This window comes from Pelophylax lessonae (assembly GCF_965119305.1).
Source record: "Pelophylax lessonae genome assembly, chromosome: 1".
In the NCBI taxonomy this organism is placed as follows: domain Eukaryota; kingdom Metazoa; phylum Chordata; class Amphibia; order Anura; family Ranidae; genus Pelophylax; species Pelophylax lessonae.
In genome coordinates, this window is record NC_138768.1 from 642,030,271 (window position 1) to 642,051,977 (window position 21,707).

Sequence of the window (21,707 nt, forward strand, 5' to 3'; positions counted from 1 at the left end):
CAGGTAGGTAAATAGATTGATATGATCCCAGATGATGATGGAAGGATGGATGGATGGATGGATGGATGGATGGATGGATGGATGGATGGATATGACAGACAGGTAGGTAAATAGATCGGTATGATCCCACATACACTGTGTCTTAGATGATGATGATGATGGATAGATGGATGGATGGATGGATATGACAGGTGGGTAAATAGATTGGTATGATCCCATATACACTGTGTCTTAGATGAAGATGGATGGATGGATATGACAGGTAGGTAAATAGATGGGTATGATCCCACATACACTGTGTCTTAGATGATGGGTGGATGAATGGATGGAAGGACATGACAGGTAGGTAAATAGATCGGTATGATCACACACACACTGTGTCTTAGATGATGGATGGATGTATGGATGGATGGATATGACAGGCAGGTAAATATATCGGTATGGTCCCACATACACTGTGTATTAGATGATGGATGGATGGATGGATGGATGGATGGATGGATGGATGGACATGACAGGTAGGTAAAAAGATCGGCATGATCCCACATACACTGTGTATTAGATGATGGATGAATGGATGGATGGATATAACATGTAGTGTAGGTAAATAGATGGGTATGATCCCACATACACTGTGTATTAGATGATGGATGGATGGATGGATGGATGGATGGATATAACAGGTAGGTAAATAGATGGGTGTGATCCCACATTCATTGTCTTAGATGATAAATGAAGGAGGTTTAGTGGAGATGAGGATGGAGCAGTCAGTGTGGTGTCAGTGTGGTGTCAGTGTGGTGTCAGTGCAGACAGGTGACTTTCCATAGTGAGATGAGGTATCAGGCTGAGAGGAGTAGCGGTAACATAGACCATAGTGTGTAGAGTGACAGCAGCCTGTGTCTGTAATTACAGTGTGCGGGGAATGGAAGCCGAACTTTCAGTACGTGACTACGGTATATGTCAGCATCCCTGGTGACATAGATCCAGGTGATCGCTCCGCTGTCCATATGAGAGGGGGAGGGGGGGCTATCATGGCATTGGGGGGCTCCTCGTTGTACCCGCTCTCCTGTAATGCCATCCCTGGAGGTAAGGACACGGAGCTCCTTGAAGGAACGATTCTCCTCTCCCTCTCTCCTCTCCTCTCCCTCTCCCCGCACACTCCTTCGGATGACGCTCCTCTGCTAATAGACTGACGTGCCGAGAGCAGACCACTCCCCCCCAGCCACCTTCGGCCTCCTATTGGTTGGCAGGAGGAGGGCGCTGCGCAAAAACAGCTAAGCTGTGAGCTGGGCGCTCAGACAGTGCCAGCAGAGATGACAGAAGCTGGAGCAGGGACAGCTCAGTACAGTCCCAATCTAGAGAAATAAAGTCACCAGGATCACTATGGAGTCTATGGAGTTGGGGGACTACAGGAATTAATAGGGGACCCCCTTTAAGTTTTTTCTTTTTTTGAACATTTTTTGTTGCTGATCTCTGCTCTCCTTTCTTTTCTATCAGTGAATTGAATGTTAAAGATCAGTAGCAGAGACACCATGTGCGGAGCTGTCATGGAAAGGACTATGTGAGGACATTAAGCCCGGGACTGTTGACTTGGGATTTATGGTTGTCAGAGGAGAATAAAAGAAGGGGGATTGTACTGAATCCTGATGAGGGGATGTCTCACTTCATCTGCTGCACATTGACCACAGGCTGGATGTGGGAGGAATAAAACAAGTGCACTTTTCTTCTTTTTCTATTTTTTCATTCATCTATTTTTATTTATTTTTTTGTTGGTCCTGGACTTTTCTTCTTTTCTTTCATCTATTTTTCTTTTCTTTTTGCTGGTCCTGGAGATGATTGTTATCTTGTTGCTGGCGTGCATGGTGGATGGAGTGCTGTGCCAGCTCGCCTATAAGGTTCAGGAGGAGAGGGACCATGGCACTTTTGTGGGGAATATCGCTGAGGACCTGGGCTTGGACATTACAAAGCTGGCCAGTAGGCGCTTCCAATCGGCACCCAATTCTAGGAGTCCTTACCTGGAGCTGAACCTGGAGAATGGGATTCTGTATGTTAAGGAGAAGATCGATAGAGAACAGATCTGTAAGCTGAACCCGAGCTGTCTTCTCCACCTGGAGGTCTTCCTAGAGAACCCATTGGAGTTCTTCCGAGTGGAGATCGAGGTGTTGGACATCAATGACAACCCTCCGGCTTTTCCTGAGATTGACATCCAGGTGGAGATCTCAGAGAGTGCCACCCCGGGCACCCGATTCCCCTTGGAAAGCGCCTACGACCCAGACGTGGGCAACAACTCGCTTCGAACCTACGAGATGACTGCCAACAGCTTCTTCACCCTGGACGTGCAGACCCAAGGAGATGGCAACAAGTTCGCCGAGCTGGTACTGAAGAAACAGCTGGACCGGGAGCAGCAAGCCCTACACAGGTATGTCCTGACTGCCATGGACGGTGGCATCCCGCAGAGGACTGGCACCGCTCTACTCACCATTAAAGTCCTGGACTCCAATGATAACGTGCCAGTCTTCGAGCAGCCAGTCTACACCGTGTCTCTGCCCGAGAACTCGCCCCCGGGCACCTTGGTCATCCAGCTGAATGCCACCGACCTGGACGAAGGTCAGAACGGGGAGGTGGTATACTCGTTCAGCAGCCACAATAGCCCGAGGGTGAGGGAGATCTTCAGTGTGGATTCCAGGACTGGTCGGATGGAGATCAGTGGAGAGCTGGACTACGAAGAGAACAGTATGTACCAGGTGTATGTCCAAGCCAAGGACCTGGGGCCAAACGCTGTGCCCGCTCACTGCAAGGTGCTGGTCAAGGTGCTGGACCTCAATGACAACCCTCCTGAGATCAGCTTCAGCACGGTGAAGGAGGCGGTGAGCGAGGGGGCACCTCCGGGCACGGTGGTGGCACTCTTCAGTGTCACCGACAAGGACTCGGAGGAGAACGGGCAGATCCACTGTGAGATCTTAGGGGACGTGCCGTTCCGGCTCAAGCTGTCCTATAAGAACTATTACACCATCGTTACCGATGGCACCTTGGACCGGGAGCTGGTGCCTTCATACACGGTGACGGTGATGGCAAGGGACAAAGGTTCGCCACCGCTCAGCTCCACTAAATCCATCCAGGTGCAGGTGGCTGATGTCAATGACAATGCCCCCCGCTTCACCCAGGCGGTCTATAACGTCTATGTCACCGAGAATAACGTCCCCGGGGCTTACATCTCAGCGGTCAGTGCCACTGATAAGGATGAAGAAGACAACAGTGACATCTCCTACTATATCCTAGAATGTGACATCCAAGGTATGTCCGTCTTCACCTATGTCTCCATCAACTCGGAGAACGGCTACCTCTATGCCCTGCGAACCTTTGACTATGAGCAGCTCAAGGAGTTCAGCTTCATGGTGGAGGCAAGAGATGGGGGAAGCCCTCCACTGGCAAGCAATGCCACCGTCAATATAGTCATTGTAGACCAGAACGACAATGCCCCTTCTATAGTCTCTCCACAAGGTCGCAATGGCACTGCCAAGGAGCTTCTTCCTAGGACTGCCGAGCCTGGCTACCTGTTCACCCGTGTGGTGGCTGTAGACTCTGATGAAGGGGAAAATGCCAGGCTGACCTACAGCATCCTCAGGGGCAATGACATGAGTCTGTTCCGAATGGACTGGAGAACCGGGGAACTAAGGACAGCTAGGAAGATCACCAGTAAAAGAGATCCTCATAGACCCTTTGAGCTGGTGGTGGAGGTTCGGGACCATGGACAGCCGCCGCTCTCCTCCACCGCGCTCATTCAGGTACAAATAGTGGACAGCTCCGTAGAGAGACAAGGAGGGGAGCAGCGGCCCAGTAGCCGCTCGAATGACACAGCCTTAGACCTTACCCTCATCCTCATCATCGCCCTAGGCTCAGTCTCCTTCATCTTCCTCCTGGCCATGATAGTCCTGGCCATCAGGTGTCAGAAGGAGAAGAAACTCAACATCTACAGCTGCCTGGCCAGCGACTGCTGTATGTGTTGCTGCTCTTGTTGCAGCAGGCAAGCCAGAGCCCGCAAGAAAAAGCTCAGCAAGTCAGACATCATGCTGGTGCAGAGCTCCAACGTGCCCAGCGCTACCCAAGTGCCAGTAGAGGAGTCTGGCAGCTTCGGCTCTCACCATCATAACCAGAACTACTGCTACCAGGTTTGCCTGACCCCAGAGTCTGCCAAAACCGACCTCATGTTCCTCAAACCCTGCAGCCCATCCAGGAGCACAGACACCGAGCACAACCCCTGCGGAGCCATAGTCACCGGCTATGCTGACCAACAGCCTGATATCATCTCCAATGGTAGCATTCTGTCCAGTGAGGTAAGTCACATTCTTATTTATGTCACGTCCATTCATTTCTTCTGCACCCATTGCTTTCCCTCTCTTCTTAATAGGTTAACGCCTATCAGAACTTTTCCCCCCTTCATAACCAGATGTTAGTGATCCCTGGTTATCTGCTAATCCCTTTTACCCAAATCCCTAACATCCCTGTCTACAGTCCCCGCATCTGCTTTCTTAGAAATCCTCTAAATTTGCTTGTTTTATGGCTTGTCCCTGTCATTCTTTGCCTTTTTTATATGTTGTTGTTCTGTTGATTCATTCTAGAAACCCCTGCATAGTCATGAAAGCTGCTCCATCCTAAATCTCTGCAGCTCTTAAATATGCCCATTTGATGATAATAACCCTATATTAGCAGTAACTGTGGCTTGGTATGGCTAGAATCTGCTTGGATTAGGTATATGATTTCTTGTTCCATCAGGATCTGCCATTAGAATTCCCTTAGAAAACTGTTGCAGGCGCAGATCACACTGCTTGAATGTGAATGAGCCCGGTCTGGCATTGAGAAATTAGAGAGCTATCTGTCTGCGCAGGGACACCTTAAACTGATCACCATTTCTGGATTCATCTGTATATTGATTTATTGGAAATCTTTTTATTTTTTCCTTGCTGCTCATAAGTAATGTCTGTAAAACCCTGTGCGCATATTTATGCAGCAGATCACTGACATATAATTATATTACTCTGTGGCACGAAAATAGCGTATGAGCGTCATAAAAATGTAAGGAAAAAGTTAAAGCGTTTATTTAATGATTGCATCATATGTGTGAGAAATGAACGCTATAGAGTTATTCTGATTCTGTAAGCCCATAGCATTGATGCTATATATGAGCTTCATAAAAATGTAAGGAAAAAGTTAAAGCGTTTATTTAATGATTGCATCATATGTCTGAGAAATGAACGCTATGGTTATTCTGATTCTGTAAGCCCATAGCATTGATGCTATATATGGAAACCTTTCATCTCCTGCAATCATTGATATTGGTACATGGAGACTTGTACAGTATGTCTGCCATAATCCCCACCCAGTTTGTGAGCACAGTAATAAGTGCATGTGTCTATCATGGGCTCAAGAAATGCCATTACTTCTGGTTATTCCAGAAGAGGAGGGAAAATAAAGGGGGGGGGGGGGGATAGGTGATGCAGCTGCCCTTTTATGTTTGTATATATTCTGCCATTGAACCCAGCTCGCTGAATAAAGAAGCACTTTCAATATTTTATATGCTCCAACTGCTGGGGGCCTAGACATCCCTGTATACTCTTTAATCAATCATCCAAGCCAGTAGCTCCGAGCTGTTTCATATTCCATATTGCAGTGACATTTAGAGTCCAATTGTGTCTCATTTATTTTTTAGAATAAACATCAACGCACTGAACTCAGTTATCTAGTTGACAGACCACGACGGGTAAACAGGTATGGAATGTACTTGGGCGTGTCATTTTTTTTATTTTTATTTTTTTATTTTTTATTTAATTTGTGTTATTTCTGCACAGTGGACATTAGTGTGGATAGTAACATAGTATTAATCATTTTGTCAATGAAAAATAAAAAAAAAATCCCATTTATATAGGGTTGTCCCCAGAGCACCAAGGTTAATGAGTCATAGATTCAAGGAGAAATATTTCAGTGATGCCCCAAAGAATTTCTGCAGATTTCTGAGTTGGTGGCGTGGAGGTTTAGAAGTGACAGAGAGAATAACAGACAAGCTGTGTGAAATATTACACTTCCTCTGCTGTTTTGCCCTCACCTGCCTTGCTGTTTGTGATATATCCTGTCTGTGTCATCCTGTTGAGGGGGAAAGTAACACTTGTATTGCTAGCATACTGTAGATCTTTCTAGCTATTGAGTGCAGCTCCCCAAAATGTCCATAGGATGGCAGAAGAATATCTGATTTGCTCCTTCTTCTCAATGCTGTGCTGTTTGTGTTTGCAGCTCTGCATTCCAGGAAGCAGACATAGTAAGCTCTAAGGATAGTGGGCACGGAGACAGTGAGCAAGGAGACAGTGATCATGACGCCACTAATCGAGGTCAATCCTCTGGTAAGTCTGATGAGAGTACAAATCAAAATTGCTCCTTTATCCCCCTCAATGGCAAGACTTACACACATCAAGTGTCATAAATACATATGTTACACCTTTCAAAGTTTTATATTTACATACATACATAAAAATAAAAAAAAACAGTAAAACGTAACACTGGATACCGATGAAAGTACAAATCAAAATGTGCCCTTTATCCCCTCCATGGCAAGACCTGCATGCATCAAGTGTCATAAATACATATGTTACACCTTTCAAAGTTTTATATTTACATACATACATACATACATAAAAATAAAAAAATAAAAACAGTAAAACGTAACACTGGATACCGATGAAAGTACAAATCAAAATGTGCCCTTTATCCCCTACATGCATCAAGTGTCATTGTCATCAATACATAAGTTATACCATTCAAAGTTTTGTATACATAAAAAAATATAAAAATCAGAAAAACAGAACACTGGATACTGATGAGAGTACAAATCAAAATTTGTCATTTATTTACTCCATGGCAAGACCTATATGCATCAAGTGTCATATAAACATATGTTATACCATTTAAAGTTTTGTATACATAAAAAATAAAAATCCAGAAAAACAGAACACTGGATACTGATGAGAGTACAAATCAAAATGTGTCCTTTATCCCCTCCATGGCAAGATCTACATGCATCAAGTGTCATAAAACCATATATTATACCATTCAAAGTTTTGTATACATAAAAAAAAAAAAAATAAAATCAGAAAAACAGAACACTGGATACTGATGAGAGTACAAATCAAAAATTGTCCTTTATCCACTCCATGGCAAGATCTACATGCATCAAGTGTCATAAAACCATATGTTATACTATTCAAAGATTTGTATACATAACAAAAAGAAAAATAAGAAAAACAGAACACTGGATACAGATGATAGTACAAATCAAAATGTTTTCCTTTATCCCCTCCATGGCAAGACCTACACACATCAAGTCTTATAAAAACATAAGTTATACCATTCAAAATTTTGTATACATAAAAAAAAAAATATCCAGAAAAACAGAACACTGGATACTGATGAGTACAAATCAAAATGTGTCCTTTATTTCCTCCATGGCAAGACCTACATGCATCAAGTGTCATTAATACATATGTTATATCATTCAAAGTTTTGTATACATAAAAATCCAGAAAAACAGAACACTGGATATTGATGATAGTACAAACCAAAATGTGTCCTTTTCCCCCTTCATGGCAAGACCTACACTTACCAAGTGTCATAAATACATATGTTATACCATTCAAAGTTTTGTATGCATTAAAAAAAAAAAAAAAATCAGAACACTAAATATGAAAAATGCAACCTATAGCAATCTATCACGTTGTGGCTTTAACTTGCATTGAGAAATATTAATATGTTGGTTTCCATGAGCAACAATTTTTTTTCTGGGTATTACAAATCAGATGTAATATTTTAAGTAAGCATGCACAAATAAGTGATTCCTGAATTTGATGCATTAATGCTAATACCGTAAGATTGATTTGGGCATTATCCACATTATCCAGCTAATCTTGGATTAGCCAGTCATTCTTTAACAGAGTCATATGTAGAGCTGTCAGAGTATACTATGAAGAATTTCACCTGCTCCAGGTCCTAATTATTTTGGTGATATGTCTTGGTATCTACATATCCATGTCTAGAAATCAATATGTGTGTGTGTGCCTATAGAGAGATGCAAAAGAGAGATAGATAGATAGATAGATAGATAGATAGATAGATAGATAGATAGATAGATGGATGGATGGATGGATGGATGGGTGGATGGATGGATGGATGGATAGATAGATAGATAGATAGATAGATAGATAGATAGATAGATAGATAGATAGATAGATAGATAGATAGATAGGGATAGATAGGTAGGTGGGTAGGTGGGTGGGTAGGTAGGTGGGTGAGTAGATAGATAGATAGATAGATAGATAGATAGATAGATAGATAGATAGATAGATAGATAGATAGATAGATAGATAGATAGATGGGTTGGTGGGTGGGTGCCTGGATGGATGGATGGATGGATGGATAGATAGATAGATAGATAGATAGATAGATAGATAGATAGATAGATAGATAGATAGATAGATAGATAGATAGATAGATAGATAGATAGATGGGTTGGTGGGTGGGTGCCTGGATGGATGGATGGATGGATAGATAGATAGATGTCAGCTGTATGCACATTTGAGACTATATTTAGCTAGGGCAATGTCAAATAATTAGTAGCTGTCATTTCAACAATAGCGTAACAGGTTTGCTTGTCTTGTGTGCTCTCTCGATATGGTACTTTTGAGGATTATGGCTCCAAATCCTTCTCTCCCATGATCCTGAATGTGTCTGATAATTGCAGTCAGTGTCTATAGAAATGCACTCTCCAGCTGTCCCCTTTCTCGCCTCCCCTTCCACCCAGTGCAGTGTTATACACACTATTACCCCTGGCTAGTAGCAGACACCAGGCTGAGTTTATGAAGCAGACGTTGCTGGAGATATGAGAGCCTGTGTCTTGGCCTTTGCCTTGTGTGCAGTTTGCTGCATTGTATGTGAGCTTCAACGATGGGAAAGCCTTTGAATAGAAAAGGCTACACTCCAGGCCCCCTTCTATTTTTACAAGTCATTAATATGCAGGCCTAATGAGAGTTCAGGAGAGCCAAGAATCCCTGGAGGTCGCTGCTCCTTGTGGGACTTCATGCTAAAGTGAACAGAGCGTCTATTTAGTGTCTGGGAAACTGCACACTAACTAAGGCTTGCCAGAAGTTTACATTCAGCACAGAGAATCCTTTATTTGGGCCCTATATGTGGGGCTCTGATTTATTGTTGTCTTGACTTAAAGAGATCTGTCTCGACCTATTTTATTATAAAGCTGGTTATTAATGTAAGCGCTTGAATAGGATTTAGCAGCAGACAGTAGTCAGACTTTGTTGCATTTTTTTTTTTTTCTCTCAGGTTTTCAAAGCTGGTAACCCAGCGAAGCTTAAAAGGGGTTCGTTTACCAGAATAATAGTTTGTAATTAAGGAGCGTACAATATTTAATTGGCATCTGTTATGCAGATCAACAATACACAGAAAATATATGCAGACGACTAATTAAAAAAATGTGCAATTAAACCTAAGCAGGCCTGGCGCCCAGATTCCTCAATAGGCAACAAGTCATTATAAAGGTAGTACATGGATAGAGATATTAAAATAACTTAAAATATAGGAAAGTGTAATCAGCAGATTAGTGTATGCAAATAGAAACTGCAGACTCATCAGACGAGAAATGAAGTGGAAGAAGACACTAGGGAGGATGTTAACACCCCATTGAAGCTGAACATAGGTGTTATTTATTCATGTTAAAGCTCCCAGAAGGCAAAGCTAATAAACAGCAGAATAACCATTAACAGCCTCTAAACAGATACTTTAGATGTATGCTGTGTTTTTACTCACCTGTAGACAGTGTATCATTATTTGAACCTTACCCAGACAAAAGAACGACACACTTCTTGTAAATAGAGTTGTTACGATGGAAATAAAACCACATGTGTTTATTGGTTTTATCATTTTATATTGTTGTTATTACTGTTATATTGTTGTTGTTATTACTACGACCAGTATTATGTTCATTGCACGTTTTGATAAGTTGTTGTCTTTCTATTGTCTGGGGCTTTTGATATGATGTTGTTATGGAAAGAAAGAAAAAAAAAAAAGAAAGAAATTAAAAAAAAAAGAATAGAAAGGAAAGGTGCTAAAAAGAAATTTAGAAAGCCAAGCTGAGGTCAGTATATACAAAGTGAGATAATGAAAAAACAAAAACAAAGATAAGCCATGCATGTTGCCTGCTCTTTGTTGCCTTTAGTTAAAAAGTTAAAAGGTAAAATGAGGCCAAATGGTGAATAATCAGTGTAAGCATCGCCTGTGGTCAGTCATTTGTTGCTTCTTTTACTGTTGTTTATATAAGCAAGTGATAACCTTTAGGCAGCTACTAATGAGCTTTGCATACGTCTTCCCTTTCTGTTCTTTCCCTTTCCGGAATACAAGTGGTTAATACATAACCTATGAAGCATTTTAAGGTCAGTAAATGTATAATACCTAATATATTTAATACCTTGAGTAAGCAGAGGGAGCCACAAGTGCTTTATCTCTGCTCCTTTACAAGCTATTGTAGGAAGTACCAGTAACGTGGTATACCAGTTGTGTTAAGTGGGTACCAGTAATATTAACCTAGCTGCTCTTCTGTTTTATTGCATGCAGTCAACTATATCCCAAGCTGTGGCTGATGCTGTCATGCCATTGTAAAATATCTGACTTAAAGCTTCTACAGAAGCAGTGATGTTTGCTCTAACTTAGCATATATATCTATATAGAAATATGGTGCATATATTGTCATTGATCTCAGATAATTTGCTCTTCTTGGCAATTTTATGGTCCGTTTAGTGAGTGGACATTAATTTATAACTTGTCTAGGGTAGTCTCTCAATTTCTCTGGCCACTGGTCTAGAGCGGCGGTTTAATATGTTCAACATTGCAGTGGCTTATTAAGCATCATGGTGTGTGATTTTTGAATCAGACATGCTTTCAAACCCACACGGTGTGCTGGAATCTGCAATTCAGGAATGTTGAGTATGACTAGAGCTATCTTCTTGTGATAGGGAGGGAATAGAGTTTCAGTTTAAATACCTTCACCGTAATGAAATGATTGAGTTAGACAACTCATTTGGAAATAATTTAGGCTGAGCTTAGCAGCTTGATCGGCCCTGCTCTGCCACGCAGGCTCACGCAAGTGATTTCCATAATGTGGTATCAGAGTTTATGAATTGCAAGGCCATAAAGCCATAATATCAATCATTTATCAATGAGGAAACCAAAACACATTTTGATGGCAATCACTAACAGACATGGTTAGTTATCTGTAGGCAGTAAAGTGAATTGCACTGAGGGAAAGATAATTTGGGGGAATTAATTATAAAATAGCAGTTGCTAAGCTACTCCGCTGACTTCATATGATTATTTAATTCCCTTCTTAACTCCGTAGTCCACATAAGTGTGTGATATAAATTAAAGACAAATAAATGACGATGAACTCATTACTGATTGGTAATTGTTAGTTCTCCTATTAATGGGCTTAGTGAAATGTCAGCACCCAATTGACTTCACACAACTGTGACTTATATCTGTGTAGTAGCTGTATCTGGCACTATAAGATTGGTTGAGATTTAAACAACATAGCCTCATTCATCCTATGCCTATGAGACCATGGTCTGACCCTTTGACTATAGGTCATGACCCCTTGGCATCGCATCAGTGTTGGCATCTGTCTCTGAAGATGGCTGCACAGCAGTGAAACAATTTGACTAAATAGTATTAGATATTTCAGTTTTGATATAATTATACTTCATTGACATAGGCTAACAGGCTTATTGATTTTTACTACCAATAGTAATCAATTACAAATCACTTTTTACGAGTTTAGGGCAACTTAGGTTGTGTAGCTATGTGGTGACTAGTTGTTTGTGCATTATGTCATCACTGTTCTTTGGACCAAGGTAATACATGAATTAAATGAAGCCTTTTGAGTAGCTAGATTCTAGATTAGTATCTAGACGGCAGCCACCCGATGTATAAGGGATGCATCCCTCAGTCTGTTCGCAAGCCACTTTTCCCACCCTCTTCCTACCAGCAGATTCAAGCCCTTTGCCCTTCTCTCAGGGTGCAGGAACAATGTCTCATGAATAAATGTCACTGGTTGCATACAGATCTATTCAGCAGTAGTTGATTTAAAATCTGTAATTTATTTTAAAGACCCTGTTTCCATTGCTGTTAAACTAATATAACCTGACAGCTGGTAATCATTATCTATCTATCTATCTATCTATCTATCTATCTATCTATCTATCTATCTATCTATCTATCTATCTATCTATCTATCTATCTATCTTTCTTTCTTTCTTTCTTTCTTTCTTTTTTTCTTTCTTTCTTTCCATAATCCTTATACAGTATATCCTAATTATCTAGAGTAAATACTGTACCCCTTTGCATCTCTCAGATGTGCCTGCCTAGTTATCTTTATATTTTAATTGTAACCCTCTGCTCCTAATAATTCATACTGATATTTCTTTCAAACACATGTCTAAATTGTCAGAAAACTCTTAATCGTGAAGCACAGTCAATGATCATTTATAAAAAAGGATTAGATGGGAAAAAAAACCTCTCCAATTATTTTATACCTTCTCCTCTTATTATTTTTATTTGCACCACAAAGTATAAAAGATTGAACTTGTCGGTTTCTGTATAAAACGCTTTATGTTCCTTGTATGCTCCCCCCTCCCCACTCCTCTCCGATTCTTTAATCCCAGCTGCAGTTCACGTCTGCATTCTTCAACAGCTCACTGATCAGTAATTTATTTCCAGACTTCTGAATACTTATTATCAATGGAAGGTTAGAATTCAAGGCAGACTTACTATGTGCTACATTGCTTAATTTAAAATAAAAGCCATTACAAAGTGAGATTAATCTGTAATAAAAGCTCTTCCATTTGCTGCCCTTTACCACTTGTTGATGATTCTGCTCTTTTTTTTATATTTTTTATTTTTACATAGTGCATTTATGGCACACGGATGACACAGGACAGTTAACATTATGAATCTAATTATAAAAAAGGGGCACCAGTGGAATACTAAGTAGGTATCATGAGCAAACAGCTAGAGAGGCATTACTTAACGCACAACTACCACCAAAAGAGACTAATTTGGTTTCAAGGAGCTAAAATTGTATTTAATGGAGTGCAAAAAGCAAAAGTTATATGATGTGAACATGCTACATTACTATTAACATACACAGAATCGCATTTATTAAAAGTACAATATTATTTTGATGCTGAGACATGATTGTGACAACAGTACTGCATGGGATTCCTGGACAGGAAGGTAACTGTGAATTGGAATATATTATTCCTCATGCAACCCTCATAAATATAAAAACTTTGTTGACATAAGGAAGCTTGCAATTTATTTTAGAATAAATCAAGCTATTTGCTGCATGATAAAATAGATAAATAGTGATAAAAAGATAAAGTTAATGCCTAATAAATTGAAAATCTAAATGCAGATTAAAAATAAGAAATAAAGGTCTTTCAATCTATTTCCGCTTTTCCTATTTGGAACAAACAAAGCAATGTTTGTTTGTGGTTCCCCTACCTTGTACTGTGCCTTGTATAATATTTATGTAAAGCTCTGTATACACAGTTGGCATGGGAAAGGCGCATTAGCATACATATGGTATTGTGTACACAAGCATTACTGCACAGTCCCGATTTATAAACAACCCCACAGTGCATGTCTTTGTGCAAATCAATCAGAAGCCATAAGCCTCAGCACTCCCAACATCTCATCACTGTTCTTTCAGCTAGCAAATGTTTGAAGCCAGTGACAAATTGAGGTTAGATATGTGAAAAACAAACTCCTGGGTGCATTGTCTGTGTTTCCCTCCAGATACATAGTATATTGCATCAGTATACGCAAACATCATTAGGAAGATAGGACAAATGAGTATGTATCTGCACCGCAGTGGAATAATACACTGTCTGTAATCTTTAATAGACACATTGTTCAAATTATATAAGGCAGAATGAAATCAATCATTCAGAATGCAGCTTGTCGCCTAAAATGTCTTAATAGGTTTAAAGGACATGGGGGAGAACAGCTGCCAGGAGCTGCTAAGCAGTGTCTGCAGGAAGAGATCTAGAGATCTGTCAATAGTATCAGCATCGACATCTCACCTTACATGAACACTGAGTTTAGCTAATCATGGTCATTTGCAACAGGAACTCACTCAATCACAATAACAGAAGATGTGCTGCAAAGGTTAGATGCACAGCACAAAAAAACAATGTATGACCCCTTCCCTAGGAAAGTCAGATGGGTAGGTAGGTGGTTCCTAGAATGTTGGTACTTTGTTCAGTGTGAATTAAAATCTGTAGGAAGGAAAGAAACTTACAATATATGCGCATACTCCAGAAATATTACAAGGGAAAAAGGGAATGAAAGACAGAATATATATATATATATATATATATATATATATATATATATATATATATATATATATATAAGAATGAAAGGAAAAAGCAAGGCGGAAAGAAAAGGAAGGGAAAGGTAATTTCAGTAATTTTGCTAAGAAAGAAAGAAAAAAAAAGTAAGAAGAAAGGAAAGGAAAGGAAAGGAAGGGAAGGGAAATGAAAGGGAAGGAAAGGAAAGGAAGGGAAAGGAAAGGAAAGGAAAAAGAAAAAGTAAAAAGAAAGGAAAATAAAGAAAAGAGAAAAAGTAAGAACGGAATGGAAAGGAAAGGAAAGAAAAAAGAAAAAGTAAGAAGAAAGGAGAGGAAAGGAAAGGAAAAGAAAGAAAGAAAATAGAAAAAGTAAGAAGAAAGGAAAGGAAAAGAAAGAAAAAGTAAGAAGAAAGGAAAGGAAAGGAAAGAAAAAATAAATAGTAAGAAGAAAGGAAAGGAAAGGAAATGAAAAAGAAAAAGTAAGAAGAAAGGAAAGGGAAGGAAAAAGTAAGAAGAAAGTAAAGGAAAGGAAAATAAAGAAAAGAGAAAAAGTAAGAAAGGAATGGAAAGGAAAGGAAAGAAAAAGAAAGAAAGAAAAAAGAAAAAGTAAGGAGAAAGGAAAGGAAATGAAAAGAAAGAAAGAAAAGAGAAAAAGTAAGAAGAAAGGAAAGGAAAAGAAAGAAAAAAGAAAAGGTAAGAAGAAAGGAAAGGAAAGGAAAGAAAAGAAAAGTAAGAAGAAAGGAAAGGAAAGGAAAAAGAAAAAGTAAAAAGAAAGGAAAGGAAAGGTAAGGAAAGGAAAGGAAAGAAAAAAGAAAAAGTAAGAAGAAAAGAAAGGAAAGGAAATTAAAGGAAAGGAAATAAAAAAAAAAAGAGAAAAAGTAAGAAGAAAGGAAAGGAAAGGAAAGGAAAAAAAAAAAAAAAAGAAAAGAGAAAAAGTAAGAAGAAAGGAAAGGAAATGAAAGATAAAAGAAAAAGTAAGACGGAAGGAAAGGAAAGCAAAGGAAAGGATAGAAAAAAGAAAAAGTAAGAGGAAAGGAAAGGAAAGGAAAGGAAAGGAAAAAAGTAAGGCAGTAAGGAGAAAGAGAGAAAAAGAAAGAAAGAAACAAAGAAATCAACCTAAATATATGCTAGCTGCAGTTATAAAAAGATTCTGTCAAATGAGACTAAATTGTAAATGAGCAGTTAAACAGCTGCCTGTGGTCATTTCAATCATTTTGCTATTCTTTCTATAATTTAGACAAAAAAAAAAATCAAAATGAGTCTCTTTAACATATTTGCATTTTCCCACAGACATGCTGTATAGACTATTCCGCAGACGTCCTGTCCTTGGTATTTTACACATTGTTCCCCCCATATGGACACACCAGACGTCTGCTGTAAATATGAATACATCAGCTTTTAGCTTTGACCTCTGTGGTGCACTGAGGCACCGGCCCGGCGAGAACACTTTCAAGAGAGCGTGGCTCTGGTTATCTCTACTGAATTATGCCATCCCATGACACATTGTTCAAGACAGCAGTGTAAAACGAGCTAATTACGATTTTCAAGCTCAACATGTTATATAACAATACTCATCATGCAATGAGACATATACAGAATGTGATGAATATAACTTGAATACAGCAGATGCAAAAGCTAATAGCTAATTTTCTTGCTCTAGCTATAATAAAATATCATCAAAGTTAAGATTATGGGCAATCACATAATGAGAACTCTTTATTCATGTCTATCAATACTCTAGTTGTTGAGTATATGTGTTAAACACTCAGAAACTGCCATTCATTAATTGATTTTCACTGTCACCTTTCTGGAGGCCTAAAGATTGAGTTTTCATCATGTTGTATTTATTCTAGACTTAACTAAGACCTTAAAATGAAAATGCATTTTGGCACACTGTATTCTTCCTTTTATTTACAATTAATTAAGACAGTGCTGCACTGGGCAAAAATTAGCATTATCTGATTTGGTGACATACAGGGGAAAATCAGTTAATTAAAGGTTACTACACAGCAATCATGAAGCTGACATTAGGTACAAAGCCAGGGCTATTGGAATTCCCATGTTATCCAATTGTACATTTTCCCTACCAGCACTTTGTAATCCATTGCAAAGCCATGGCATCCAATGGGGTTTAATACAATGTAAAGCAACTATTTGTAAACATTCACAATGTGCAAGATTTATCCCTTTCAACATATTAAAACAATTATTACTAGAATTCCATATTTTTAATTGAATTGACTATGTAAGAACACTAAAATTGCAAATCTATTACTAGTTGATGCCAACTAATGCCATGTTTTGTAACTGTTACAGGTGCTGACTTGTTCTCCAACTGCACAGAAGAGTGCAAAGCTTTGGGCCACTCGGATCGCTGCTGGATGCCTTCTTTTGTACCTGCCGGTGATGGCCGCCAGGCGGCAGATTACCGCAGTAACCTTCATGTGCCCGGCATGGACTCAGTTCCGGACACTGAAGTGTTTGAAGCACCTGAGGTGCCTCCAGGAGGGGAGAGATCTTTTTCCACATTCGGCAAAGAGAAGGCATTACAAGGGCTGTCGGGAGTGGGCAATGGGAATGGAGGAGGTAGTACGCAGGAGAGGAAGGAGCTGGATGGCCTACTCTCTGGCACCAGAGCGCCTTACAAGCCACCATATCTGAGTAAGTACCTTGCATGTGATCTCAAATAAAGATATCTAGGCACATTGTATGAAAGAAACATGCTTGCATACATTTTATTCATCAAATATTACTCATAGGCAATACAAGATAATAGTCAAACAGCCAAAACATCTTTTTACCTTCAGTCATTTAAATGCTCTTTTAGCACTCAGAGGAGAGAACAGTGATCTGTTTGTAGAATGTTTTCATCATAGAATGTAGGCAGGGCCCTAAAGCCAATGTAATTATACCTTTGTTTCCCAAGAATTAGATTTCATGAATGTCATATCAACATATGTAATTGAATATCCAAGTGATACCAGCAATGTAGACATAAAATCTATGGAAGAATGCGTACAGATACAAAGTTAATCAGCTTAGTTGAATAGGTTTAGCCATTCATTTTTCACCATTGTTAAGGGATAAGCCGACCTATTGTATTTATACTCAGGTACTCCTGGATAGTCTATTTTTTAAATACCTTTATTCAAAGAGTACTTTTAAGTATAGTCATATCACATAGACGTACCTGTATTGGAAAGCTTAAAATGAAGTCCATTGATGTATACAAATACAAGATATATAATTTGGAGAATACAATATCTAATGAACTGAATCATGTTTCAATAGATTGAGGCTGGGTTAGGCCACACAATCGGGTTAGTAAAGGTTTTCTAATTAAAGGCAGTCAAGCAAACTTGCACTTTATTGACCTATAGGCACCAGTGATAGCAAAAAGAAGATAAATATCTTTAATAGTCTTAACCTAATTTCTATTTTGATAGGAACAGTGCTTTGTTTATCTGGTACAACACAGGAAGTAGCTTTGATGTTGAAATGAAACACAACCTGGCCCTTAACTGTTGTGCCTCCATCATGTCTTCAGTATGTATTTTCATCCCCTATCTAGGTGGAAACTGACTAGAATTAAAAAATACAATGTAGTTTGAAAGAGTGGAAGCCATAGGTATATTTAGATGTATAAAGACTGATAACATGATAATAAAAGTAGTCGAAGAAGGAAGGTAACAATAAAGTAAGTTGTTTTTGGACTAGAAATGCAACCATTTTGTATGCTGAAAAAATGCAACCCGTTAACAGCTATCTTTTTTAGTTTTAAAAGGATTGCACTTAATTAGGTGCACTAGCAGATGAAAGTGTAAATAAAGTGCAGGCTTTTTAAAGTTCCTGTAAAAACCTTGTTACTATTTTACAAGCCCCCAGAAACCTAGGATGCCTTGACGTAGAGATCTTAACTTCCTTGGCAAAAAAAGCCAAGGGTTGGCCAATAACTCCCCATTGGGTTTCCGATCATTGCGCAGCCTCAGTGTCTTATGAAAACTTGTGGGGGATAAAGGGGGGCATAGTCCAGCTTTTATTCTTTGGCAAGAAAAGCTGGCCATAGAACAATTGAAATTTGGCTGGTTCGGAGGGAAAAAAAATCAAACAATTGAAAATCAAGTGATTTTCTTTAGAAGGAAAGAAAATTGTATAATCAATGGCCAGCCAAATCCATGTTTGTAAATCAAAGCGACCTGGATTTTGGGGGTTGCGGAGAGTTTATAAATTATTATTGAAATTCGCAAATTTGTACCTGAGGGTGCTGTCTCTTTATTCACTTTGCAATTTAGTGATCCTTTTAGCAAGAAAATGTGTTTAGTGTTTTATGGAAAACCGCGCTTTTCTGAATAATGCACTGCACTATAAAATTTGCTATGTGCTCTTTATAACGTATTGAAAAGTTCATTGTAACACTTCAGAAAGAATTATCACATCCTGAATTTTCAATGTTACAAAATTTTTAATTTAGCACCTTGGAAATAGATAGCTCCCCACTGTTAAGTCTTCTTTGTTTCCTTATGTTACTAGTAAGAAACAGCAACCTTTAACTCTGCTAATTTCTTTTCTCATGTGGTTTTCACTTGATGTTTTGTGCAGGCAGTTCTCAGTGGTACCAGAAAAGTGAGACACCTTCTACAAAATCTCAGAAATATTTCATTTTTAGTTCATCTGTGCTGTAATATTTGTGAAATAAGGAGATCATGCATACAAATCTGTTTGTATATTTAGTATGAATCACTTTTGTACAATTATTTTTTTATTAAGATTATTAAATTATTTATTACTTTTTTCAATATTAACTAATAATAATAAAGTGAGAGAGAGAAAATGCATATCAGACTCTTAATATATCTACAAAATCACAAACATTTATAATGTAAATATAAAAAAATATTGAAGCTTTTAACACTAATACTCAAATTTAAAATGTTTTTTTTTTTTTTGTATTTCCTACTGTGTTATGCTATCAAAATTCATTTACCAATGATTTTGCAATCTAAAGTCTTAGGTATAAAGCAACCAAAACAAAATCAAAACAATCTGCTCTTCAAGTAGAAATCCCAGGTGTCTGCTTAAATGAACCTGCAGCAGTCTCCTAGCTCCTGTTGTTAGGCCAAAGGCCCTATTAACACCTGTGCATTCTGGGAATTCATGCAGAAATGCGTGTTTCTACATTATTTCTCGAGAATGCACCAAAAGGTGCATTGCACTTTTGGTGACATTATTTTGTAATGACACCTCAAACGCAGCTTGCTGATACGCATTCTGTCATGCACCAAAACATACATTACAAAAACCTGCGAGACTTACTGCCATAAAAAGGTGCAGGAGCTTCTTTGGCACGTATGTTGCACCATTTAATTAATTGGGCTGCCCTATGCTGTCACATGACAAACATGCAAATAAAGTGCATAAGCATGGGGTCTAAAGGTCAGGCCATTCCTACAGACAAATCTCTGACACTTCTTGGTAGTGTTAAAGCCTTCACACCCCTTCTAGCCTCATGTTGCTTCCTTTTGGACAAGGAGGCTGCTAATCATAATGATCAGCCAACATTAATATACCTATAGCACTTTTTCACTTGGGTCTTAAGCACTTCATCTGCTGTTTGGGGTGGATGCAGAGGTGGCCATCTTGGGCACACCAGAGCCTAGTTAAAGACAGGAACCAGTTAACCTACAAGTATGTCTCTGGAGTGTGGGAATAACCTGGGTTACTTGGAGGAAACACACACAAGCACAGGGAGAACATGCAAACCCCAAGTGGATAGTTTCCTGACCAGGACTTGAACTAAGGACCCTGGTGCTGCTTTAGGACTGCTAACCCCTATGGAATGTCTGGAGGGTGGTAGGGTGCGGGCAAATTGGACACTATTCTGGAAGTGTCAGAGTTGTGTCCTACAGAACAGCCCAATATTTGAGTGTAATGGTAGGGACTTGAAGGCTGCTGCAGGTGTGTGCAGACACATCTGGCTACCTGTGCCAGAGTTGCTATAATATTTTCCTGTCTTTATTTTCTTTATGCACAGGGTTTTCAAATTATGCCATAATTGTGTTTAAAAACATGTTTGTATGTTAGGTATCACATCATTTTTTTTTTTTTTTTTTTAAATACTGGAACAGGTGTAACACGAATTCTACAGAAGTGAATGAGCGGGCTATTATAGAAAAATTAAGCTTTGTCAAGTTACAAGTCAGATTGCAGTAAATGTCCTAAAATGTGCCAGCCAGCATAAATCAGACATTATTTAATCTATGTAGAAAAAAGAATCTCTGTGAATCTTAGTAAATAGAGGACAGCACTGTATATACATGGGAGGGGACACCTTTACACTATTCATATTACCGCATCTCCCTACAGTCCAACATTTCCACTGTACCTGTATGGCTCAATATGTAATATAAACAAACTAGATCAGAATCAGTGTATATTGAATTAGATATAAGAACTCTTTATGTATCGATTGTTAAGTGCAGTATTTATAACAGACAGATATTATGGTCAAAAACCTTTAATTAGTCTGACTTCTGTATCCGCTGAAACCTGATCTTGCTATAGATTACAGTACACAACTACAATGCCTGCAGAATGTTCACCTGTAGCCTTGGATGAAAATGATATGCTCCAAATGAGGATTAGGAATGTAGACATCATCCTTGCTTTTAATGTGATAAAAGTTCTGAGTTTTGGGAAGGGTGCTATACAACCCTTGGCTTTCCGTGCAAGCAGCTAAATAAGCAGTTGAAATATGTATACAGTATAGGTACCATAGGTGTGCGCAGCCTATTGCATAAGGTTGTGCACCCCAAACCTCAAACACATGTGTGTGTGTGTATATATATATATATATATATATATATATATATATGGCCCTGGCACAATTATCTCCCTGCTGGCACAGTGAAATAGAAGTGCGTAAGTACTTCTCTTATGGTAGACATGGTAAGAGGGGGGTCTTTCCCCTTTCCTATCTCCCTGTTGCTACACAGAGTGATAATGCTATTGCGCAATAAGTATTTATTGTGTGCCCAGGCACACTCGGCACACCTTGTACACAAGCACGCCTATGATAGAAACTATTTTACTTGCTCATGGATCTTCAATTCTGTTCAACCATTTTGGTAATCCGGGCAGCTCTGGCAAAAAAGTGCAGCCAGATCCTCTACTGCGGCACAGATCCATCCAACACACCCCCAGCTGGTTGAAAAAAATAAAATAAAATGCTTACTGGACCGAAAAAAAAAAAAGA

General features: G+C 39.1%; 1 protein-coding gene across 2 annotated transcripts in view; it reads left to right on the forward strand.

Moving 5' to 3' along the window:
* Window positions 1-1,787: 1,787 nt before the first annotated feature.
* PCDH10 (protocadherin 10) overlaps window positions 1,788-21,707 on the forward strand; it is a 99,093-nt gene continuing 79,173 nt past the window's right edge. For both annotated transcript variants that reach the window (XM_082267743.1, XM_082267742.1), the window contains exons 1-4: window positions 1,788-4,334; window positions 5,708-5,766; window positions 6,286-6,392; window positions 16,772-17,116. In XM_082267743.1, coding sequence (XP_082123869.1) covers window positions 1,833-4,334; window positions 5,708-5,766; window positions 6,286-6,392; window positions 16,772-17,116 — 3,013 coding nt within the window. In that variant the 5' untranslated portion in view covers window positions 1,788-1,832. The remainder of the gene's footprint in view (window positions 4,335-5,707; window positions 5,767-6,285; window positions 6,393-16,771; window positions 17,117-21,707) is intronic.